The sequence below is a fragment of the Ammodytes marinus genome, assembly GCF_949987685.1.
Source record: "Ammodytes marinus genome assembly, chromosome: 8".
Taxonomy (NCBI): domain Eukaryota; kingdom Metazoa; phylum Chordata; class Actinopteri; order Uranoscopiformes; family Ammodytidae; genus Ammodytes; species Ammodytes marinus.
In genome coordinates, this window is record NC_137212.1 from 12,069,198 (window position 1) to 12,078,860 (window position 9,663).

At 40.6% G+C, this 9,663-nt stretch overlaps 1 protein-coding gene across 4 annotated transcripts in view; it reads left to right on the forward strand.

The window, feature by feature from the left end:
• The window catches only part of nek7 (NIMA-related kinase 7), a 73,267-nt gene extending 64,037 nt beyond the window's left edge, over positions 1-9,230 (forward strand). For all 4 annotated transcript variants that reach the window (XM_080033060.1, XM_080033062.1, XM_080033063.1 and 1 more), the window contains 2 exons: positions 3,573-3,686; positions 6,300-9,230. In XM_080033060.1, coding sequence (XP_079889186.1) covers positions 3,573-3,686; positions 6,300-6,410 — 225 coding nt within the window. In that variant the 3' untranslated portion in view covers positions 6,411-9,230. The remainder of the gene's footprint in view (positions 1-3,572; positions 3,687-6,299) is intronic.
• Positions 9,231-9,663: the final 433 nt, after the last annotated feature.

Genomic DNA, 9,663 nt, shown 5'->3' on the forward strand with positions numbered 1-9,663 from the left:
ATTGTTTATGTTCATCAAATGAGGCATGTGTTTGGCAGCACTCACCCTGAGAGTATCCCTCCACAGAGTATGCATTTATAAGAAAGTACTATTGCTGTATGGGCATTTGTCCATGAATCCCTTTCTGTTTGTGTCTCTTAACTACTGAAGAATCCAATCATAAATCTTGATTTGCAGATATGGGGCTTTGAATACATTGTGCATCATTAAATACATTCACAGGAATACACTCACACATCTCATCCCTGTCAACCCCCTGTTGTGCCGGTCTCAGTACTCATTGTGTGGACTAGAGAGACAGAGAGGAGATGCTCTTTACTTAGGGTTCACATCTTGAGAGAATGTCCTGTTTTTAATGTGAGTCTTTGATTCAGAGCACAGATGACTGTGTGATGGTAAATTATGTCCAGAGGAGAGATGCACCACTGTGGTTCTGCTGCCGTCATCTTAACTTCCCGCTGGAAGATGTGACAGAGACTCTGTCAAAATCTGCCCAATAGGGAGCGAGGTTATTTTTTTCTGTCCGTGCACCATCAATGTTTGACTCATTTTTTGGTGAAGACTGAAAGGAAAACGCAGCCTACAGGTTGGCGATGTTCTTGGCACTTTTAGGGGAAATGTCAAAGGGCTTTTTGCTGTAGCAGTTGTCGTGACTTTAGGGCTGAACTATTGCACAGGCCGAATGACACAGTTTTTGTATCCAATGAGTTTGTATCTGTGAATCTGAGGTCAGACATCTGTTCTTAAACAATGCTAAGACATACCCTTGGTTGCTGTAGAAATTGGCAATGCACAGGATAGCCTGTCCCAATTATAACTAAAAGACTGCTTCTGTTGTTCTGCCTGTATTTCCTTTATGGTCATATGTACACATCAATATGTTGTCTCAAATGTGTGTGTGTGATTAGGTGGGAACTGGCACCTTCATACTAATCTGCTGAGTCTGTCATTCTTTTCAAAAAAGTTTATTAAAAAACATAGAACATTATTTCAAAAATGTAAAATCAACCCAGGCATTCAAGTCTAGTTCATCCATTTCAAAAATCAAATGACTACTCATTCTTTGTTTTGTTTGACACATTGACACATTGTGATTTATATGAAGACACATTTTACTTTCACACTACCAATTAACATACTGTCAAACGCATACTTTTCATTCTCCGTTAATAATGTAGGGGACACCTGAGGGGGAAAAAAAGGAATGTTACAAAATGGCATCTGCGCACTATGACCAACTTGTGATGACATTTTCTCTGTCTTGTCCTTCTATAGCAAAACAGAGGCCTACTACTTGTTACAATCAATCAACATCCGCATTTTAAAGACATTCATCAAGATCAGATTCAAGCTGCAAATATGTCACAGTACGGATACAAAACTGCAGATCAGACCCCGTGAGAAAAACGGAAACAGAAACCTGTGAGCTCTGACTTTTGGGTTAATGTCCCTAGATCATGTTTCACATTGGTCCAGAAAGCACTTCCTCTCTTCTGGAAGCCATTTCAATGTGCTCAGGAGGAGTTCCCCCTGCCCTAAAACAGGTGCAGGGCATAACATTGGAATATGAAGTTCACATACAGTATACAGTACGTATTGCCTGTGCCTCCTTTTGTAAAAAACATGGCCTTTTTTTTCTGTCCAGAAAAAAAAAATACTTCTTTTGAAATCACTGTTAGTTATCGGTTACTGCAACCCACCTCTTCCTATGTATTATTCCTGTGCAAATGCAAACCAAGTAAAAAAAACGTCATCAAGACCGATAGCTATTCCAACTATGTTTTTTTGTGCAATTTGGCCAAACACATGAGCCATACAATCAGATAAAGAATATAATTTTGCTTGTTATCCAAGTATGTTGCAGGCGTCACCTTGCTCATGCACATTACTATGAAGTGAATCGGTCACTAAGCCTGGCATAAATGGGGTGCCATATTTACTATTCTTAGAAAGGCAGTATGGAAGACTCCTCCTTATATTTTCCGCACTTCTTCACCATTCCCATCTGGCTCACCTCTATGCTCTGCTTGCTAGCATTTGTTTTCCAGCGGAGACAGTTCTTGCTGCTCCAGCAAACTGAAAACACCTCTCCTCTCATATGAATGCATCCTTCTCCTCACATTCCCCTCTTCCTTTTCTCAACTCTGTTCTTTTTCCCTCTCATTCTCATCGCCGAGTTCTTGGAAGCAGTGCAGCAGAAAGGGTCAACGAACGATAGGAAAACACATAAGCTAAGAGAAGCTTCCATGGATTTTTCAGTTGTGGTTCACTTGAGTTTGAGACCCGTGCTCATTCTACTACAAAAAAAAATAAGTGTGTACTGATTTGTTATGTACACAAAACTTTAGACATATCGACTTGTCTGGCTTTAGTTGTCTCTCACATCCAAGCTCTTCTTGCTTTAATCAGTAGCCCCTTTTACACAGAGATTGCGGCATATTGACGGAACAACATCACTCCAATATGCCGGCTGGACACGTCACTCCAATACGCCGGCCTGCTGGCGCATCAGTAGCCCCTTTTACACAGCGCTCCGGAATGAAAGAGGTGCTTGTAAACAGCGTCAGGTGTGACGTAAACATTTAGCGCCGCGCTGGTCAACTGCTTTACAACAACAACACTGGCTGGTGAATTGAAAGCAGAAGTGCTCGAGCTTGCACTAAGAGGGCCGTATTTTACTGTCCCCGTGATGTGCCGGTTGATCTCGCTACGCGCTGAGTCCAACATCTCTGGGACTTTTAACCAAACTGACAAAAATCACTCCGCTGCTCACTGCTTCACCTGTGTGTTTGTGTGTGTTGGCTGTGAGCGAGTCTCTTTGTAAGGGCAGCGATCTGCCAATCAGACATACACATATACACGGTGTGTGAAGTCACGTTACTGTAGACAGAAATAAAGTGTGGATATACACTCAGACTTAGGATAATAATAGCGGCGGCGATCCGGTCGCAGCCTAGCTTAGCCTAGCTTTCCCATTGTACAACTTCCCCTGGGCAGAAATAGACTCATACACTCTGCAAAATGAAGCGTGGGGGTTTGGATTGAGCAGCGGACCTTATGACCAGCTAGATTATACGCCGGTCCTTTTTATTTGGTGATTTTTACGGGACATCAGGCCGCCGTGGTTAATGTTAAACCCACGTCCTTCAACTGCTAACATGGTCGCATGTTTAGAACGTAGGCTATGGAACGTCAAACGCCCCCCTGTTCCGCAACAACAAGCTGGCCGCATTTATACAGAGAGGCGGAACTGATTGTGTCGGCAATCTTACTACCCCCGAAGTAGTAAAATTCCTGGAACAATCTCTCGCACCTTTCTTCCCTCGTTCCGCAACGGCCGCATTTATACAGCAGGGCGGAGGGCCGAAATTCCGGCATATTCCCGGCTTTCACTGGCTGTATAAAAGGGGCTAGTATGTCATATACCTCAATATACCCGTCATATACCTCAATAGCAGTGCAAGTTTTGACTTTTAACATCCTGTCTAGTTTCTCCTGTGTAGCACCTGTTGGAATTGTGTTTGAAGGTTTTACCTTGCTCTCACACATTTCCTTCTATCTTTCTATTGTAGATGGCAGCCCTACAGAGTCCATTCTATGGGGATAAGATGAACCTTTACTCTCTTTGTAAGAAGATAGAACAGTGTGACTACCCCCCTCTTCCCTCAGATCACTACTCAGAAGAGGTAAGTACTGTGTCAGTTGCCTTTTACTGCTATGGTAAGTAGGTATGGACCTGCTCAGTGTTTTAAAAAGATGGTAGTCAAGACTCCTGAACTCCTATAAAAGGAACTTTTGAAAATCTTTAACATCTTTTAGTGAACTACTGTTTTATGCAGTGGTGGTGGCAGCTTTCTCTTTCTCTGTGCCAGTTCTCTGATTTTTACTTGTGTTGACTATTAAAGAATTTCTTTTTTAATTTGTAAGTGAAATCCACCCAACTGAGCTATATTGCAGTATGATTTTACTCTGTGATCAAAAGACCAGCTAGAATTTTAACCGTTTGAAAATGAAATGCAAATATCAAAAGCATCTGGCCATGCTACAAAGTGGGTTTGAAACCAAATGGGCCAGAGTGTCATGTTTCCCTAACTAAATGTTAAATCATCTGCAGTAATTCTGTGTCGATTTTACCCCTGCACAAAAATGTAATGTAGTCGGACTGCGGTTAAAGATCGCCTTGTTGCTGATTGCCGGTGACGTGCGTTGGAATGCACAGTGTTTGCGTGCCCTCTTTGTTGTGGGTGGCATTTGTTTCTGTTTCTTTCTCCTAAATATATTAAGGCAAAAGTACACACATCCAAAAACTCAGACACTGACTCTTAGGCACACATGCACGTTCACTCTATGTATTTGATCCTTTTAGCAATGGCACTGTTCTTTTTGTATGCACACTCAGTTTTTTAAGTTATTGCATATGCTTCATAGTTACAATTTACTACACAGCTTGATGGTGAGGCAGAAAAGTTTACCATTGCTTGACAATTAAAAGACAAGAGTTGCCTGAATCTCTCAGCCCTTATATACAAAAAACTTTTTGTTTAACTGTACAGAATCAAAATATATTTATTACATTTTAAATCATTAAAAATGAAATAAAATATTATATAAGCTCAAATTTGAGAGCCAGGCAGAGTTTGTCATTGTCTTCTTTAAAATGTACAAATTATTATTTATAAAAAGCAATGACACATCATTTTAAATGTTTTTTTGTATACATTTTTCTATGCAACTATAAATTACATATCATTTAAATCACAACTAGCCCTTTTGCATACAATGCTGCTGCGTCTTTTAGTTAGCATACATGTTGTCTAGTTATTGGGCTAAAACCTGGAAACAAACTGGTAGGCTCCTTTTTTTTAAAGCAAAATAATGCTCAATCTATAATCTTCCTTATCTCTACTATATTCAACAGTTGCTTATTTTGAGTGGCTATCCTCATTCATCTTTTTATAGTCAAGTAGTAAACTCTGAGAGAGAGGCTATCGATATACTGTGGTGCTTACTTCATTAGGTGGATAAAGGCTTATTGCGAAGGTGTCTCAAGCCTCTGTACTGTCTCCGTGTGTCTCGTGTGTATATTCAGGAGCAATTGTGCAGGTGTATATTTTGTTTGGGAGAGCTCCCCCCCCCTACACACACGCTAGCACACACAAACACCATACCGAGATTTCTGCGTTGCCCCGCATGTCACCCCCATCCAGGAGAAAGGGAGACAAAGCGAAAGAGAGGGGGAATGATAGAGCGAGAGACAGGGCGATGGAGAGAGGGAGATGAGGGGGGTGCCTGCAGCGCCTGTCTGGATGTAAACAATGCTCCTGAAGGATCGGCAGCAAACTGTCAGCTGCTCATCTTTGTTGTGTCATTTAACCATCTCCGTCTATGCTTTCCCCCCCACGCCTCCCTTCACCAACTCCTGCTCCCCCCCACACGTCCCTCCACCTGACACTCCCCCACCCCACTCGCCATGCAAAGAAGCGCATGAATATTTTACATATCTGCATCTCTTCTCTCTCTCCCCCTCCATCTCCATTCTGTGGGACTAATTCTCAGACTGTCTGAATTTGCATCTCCTCTCTCTCACACACACACACACACACACACACCTACACACCTACACACACACACACACACACACACACACGTATATAAACACAGCGGCTGACGAGAACTCGTCCAAGCCGGTGCCACGCAACAGCGGCCAGGAAGTCTGCAGACGGTTACCATGGCGACCTCGCATAGATGTCTTTTTTCTTCTTTCCTCTCCATCTTTTATTCTCGTCTTTTTTTCCTTTTTTTTAATGATGGTGGTGGCTGTTCCGCCTGCAAGCCTGTCTATCTATCTGCTCCAATCAGCCGCTTCGCTCGGCTTCAAGTGTAAGCGCTGTCTCCGGATGGCAATGGAGTGGCAGCGGTGTGTGCGTGCTGGTGGGTGTGCTTGCTTGCGTTCCTGTAGTCGTGTATGGGTGTGGGAGTGCTGGTGGGTGTTTGTGTGTGTGTGTCTGTGTCTGTGTGTGTGTGCTCAAGTAAAAGTGGGTTCAGCGGACCAATAAGCGATTAGTGCACTAAGCCAGCCTCTGGTCTTTGTCTCAGCTCGATTACTTGTTGTCTTGTTGCTTTTTTGGAAAATAACTCATCAAGCTGGCGTCCATAGACACACAGCTGTTAGCTGTTAGCAGGCCTTTGTTAATTTGTGGTTGCTAAAAAGATAAAGATAAATCCACAGTTTGGACTTACTACCATGTCATTAACTGTATTATTTTTCTCCCCCCCAAACCACCCGTCTGTCTCACCAGCTGAGGAACTTGGTAGATATGTGCATCAATCCTGACCCGGAGAAGAGGCCTGACATCACCTACGTGTACGACATTGCCAAACACATGCAGAACCTGACACAGGGCAGCTAAGCCCAGAGTTCCACACGCCTCCGCTTGCAGAACTCCTCCCCATCTTCACTCCTTGCTTTTCAATGCTGGATTCGTACACATCTATCAGCTTTTATACAATACCTAACTCCAGAGCTCTGCTCCTTGTGATACCTTGCATTTATAACAGATGTGTATTTTCAAGGTGAGGTTATGGTTTATTACATGATTGACACCCAAACCTTTTCTTGCCCTAGGATAAAGATGATAGAGATTATACCCTTTTGTCAAATGAACCTCCCATACCCTCGACTTCAATAATGTTGTGTTGTAAATCCGTGATGCGTTTGTTGCTATGGCTTTGAAACACATGTTCTCTGTATTTCCATGTAGCTAAGTAAAGCCATTTTTCAGCAGCTTCTATGATCAGATGCTATTTAAAGTATATATCCTGGAAAACCGTAAAATTAGTAGAAAATGGCAAAGTTACCGGTTCCCCAAACAGTTCATCAATGCAGATATCCTTAATATGACCTTGTAGGCTTTGTTAGGTCTTATGAGACCTATGGTCGGGCAAATGGCAAAAAAAGGACCATGAAAACGATTAAGAACAATGGTCAAATTGAGGTGGAGAGATTTTCACTCAACTGCGCCCAAACTAAGAGAGGAAATTGAGTGTTAGTGAAGGTTGAAGCGGCGTTGTGTTGCACTTTTTACCCTGGTACTGGAAGGCTGGCAGGGTGATGATGTCTAATGAATGTATTGAAAAGGAAGGATTGTTTAGAAGGTAGACTAGAGAAGTGCTTGGGGGGAGATCATGGGCAAATGTCTCAACAACACTTCGTATGAAAGTCAGTTTCACACCGATGTATTGTCTTTGAAGAAATCAAAATGCCTGTTTTTTGACAGCCTAGAAGGAGTGGTAGAAGCTCTAACAAAAGCAGTCCTACGTCTGCTGTTTACCTTAGTCACCGACACCAAAACATTTGCTCCTCCTTGGCTTAACTCAGACATACAGCTATTTCATATTGTGAGTTGTTGTTTTTAGGGCTGGTAAAATTTTCATGAATTTCATGAAGAAAAAAAAAAAAGTCAAAACGTGTATCATGGTCCAGAAAAGTAAGTCCATTTGTACAAAATGGTTTTTTAAATGTTGCTGTGTTAGTTTGCTGTGTAGTTGTCTTGTGTTTTTGTTTATTAAGGAACCTCATTTCTGCAGCAATCTTCCTGAGGTGCTTACAACCACCTTTATATTATGAAATTAACAGTAACAGATATTCTAAGGAATAAATATATTGAAGAGATGGCAAATCCTTATCATAACCGTGTAACCGTCTACCGTCATGAGCAAAATAAATTACGCAAAATACCTTACTTATGGCCTCACTTGAGATACCAAAGAGAAAAGTCACAAATAAAGAAAGCAGTGTATATATACACACACACACTCACTCACTCACCGGCCACCTTATTAGGTACACCTGTTCAACTTCTCGTTAAAAGCAAATATCTTATCGTCCAATCACTTGGCAGCATGGACAAGACGAACTGCGGAAGTTCAAACCAAGCATCAGAATGAGAAAGAAAGAGATGTTCACTTATTATGTTTGGTTTGAGTTTTTCAGGAGCTGCTGATCTACTGGGGTTTTCACGCACGCACATCTATCTTTAACGAGAGATTTGCATCATGGAAGTGTAGCCAACATATCTACCGCAACTGTGTGATGCTTTCATGTCAATATGGACAACCAGGACCTCTGACAAATGTTCTGTGCACTTTGTTGAATCTATACCACAAAGAATTAAGGCAGTTCTGAACGCAAGAGGGGGTCTAACCTTCTACAAACGAGGCGTACGTAATAAAGTGGCCTATGAGTGCACACACACACACACACACACACACACACACACACACAGTTTTTTGTGTGGGAGTTTAGGTATGAAATCAAAGACTTGTACTGAAAAAATAACAAGCAGTGAAGGGAATGACTGCGTTTTACTTTACATAGCAAAGAAGTGCCTTTATAATTATTTTAACAGTGATAGGTTTACACCAGTGGGTCACACATTACCATTATTGACTATTAATGGTTTAAATAATGTAAACAAGGCTTTATTTCAGTGTCTTATGAATTCTCTGTTGACATTATAAAATAGCCTGTTAATTAATTGAAATTATTGTACATATAAGCCCCCTTTTCTCTTGTTTTTTTAACATTTAATATGTCATATTAAAATTCTAAGCTTATAGGTGCAAAAAATGTAACTTAAGTTATTTTGTTTTCGTCAACAGAATATTTTGAAAGTGTGTTGATACTTATTTGTCTGAGGTTTGCAATAGTTGTTTGCTGTTGAATACTGTGTCCTTATTTGTTTCCCTCTATGTAGCTTTTATCTCACCTTGCAAAACCCTAACCCTACATAACAACAGAAAAAGCATCAGCAATTACCTTCATTTTTAAGAGTCAAAAAATATATATTTTTTTTTTTCAAGACATTAAGTCTAAAGTAGTTTGCGTTTCTCTGTCACCTTGTTAGTTAAGAACTTGCAGGTGAAAGGTCAGGTTGCATTGCCTTCAAAAGTGTTTTTGCAATAATGTATTTTTTGTTTTCTTCTGTTTACAATCAGAAACGGGGATTTTATTTTAACCTGTGTTTAATAACACATATTGCAAAGTCACTTTAAATATGACAACGTCTTTATTGGGAGTATTTTTTTTTTTCGTCTTGATGTACCATGACAGTGATCTCCTGTGTCCCAGCCTTTTACTTCGGCTCAGTTTACTTTTCCTGCAGGTCCTTTGTTGTTATTGAACAGTCCAGGGGTTTTTCCATACAATAAAATATTGGAATTAATATTCATTGTTTTGATTGTTTGTTTTCTGTACATTTCATGGCAAATTAAAAACCCTCATCACCGTTTCTTGTATGCTAACCAAATGCAATAAAGCGTTCAGATTTATTCTGGACATTACAGTTAGTGCTTGGAACCCTTGACAGATCTTTAATAAGTTTCACATCTCATCTGATCATTCAGGCATCACTGGCTCAAATGTGTAAAAATAATATTTATTTAAAAAAAAAGTAAACACTGAAACGGTTTGTGCGATGCAAAAAAATAAAAAATAAAGAATTGCCTGTCCCTCTTCTCACTAACAAGGTGGAACTATCAGTATCACAGCTTTGTGTTACCTGAATCTAATGTACATAGTGGTGGGATGATAAACCGTGATGCACAACTGGCAAATGATACCAACCGAATGGTATGTTTGTTCAGATAATTTTCTTTTAAAAC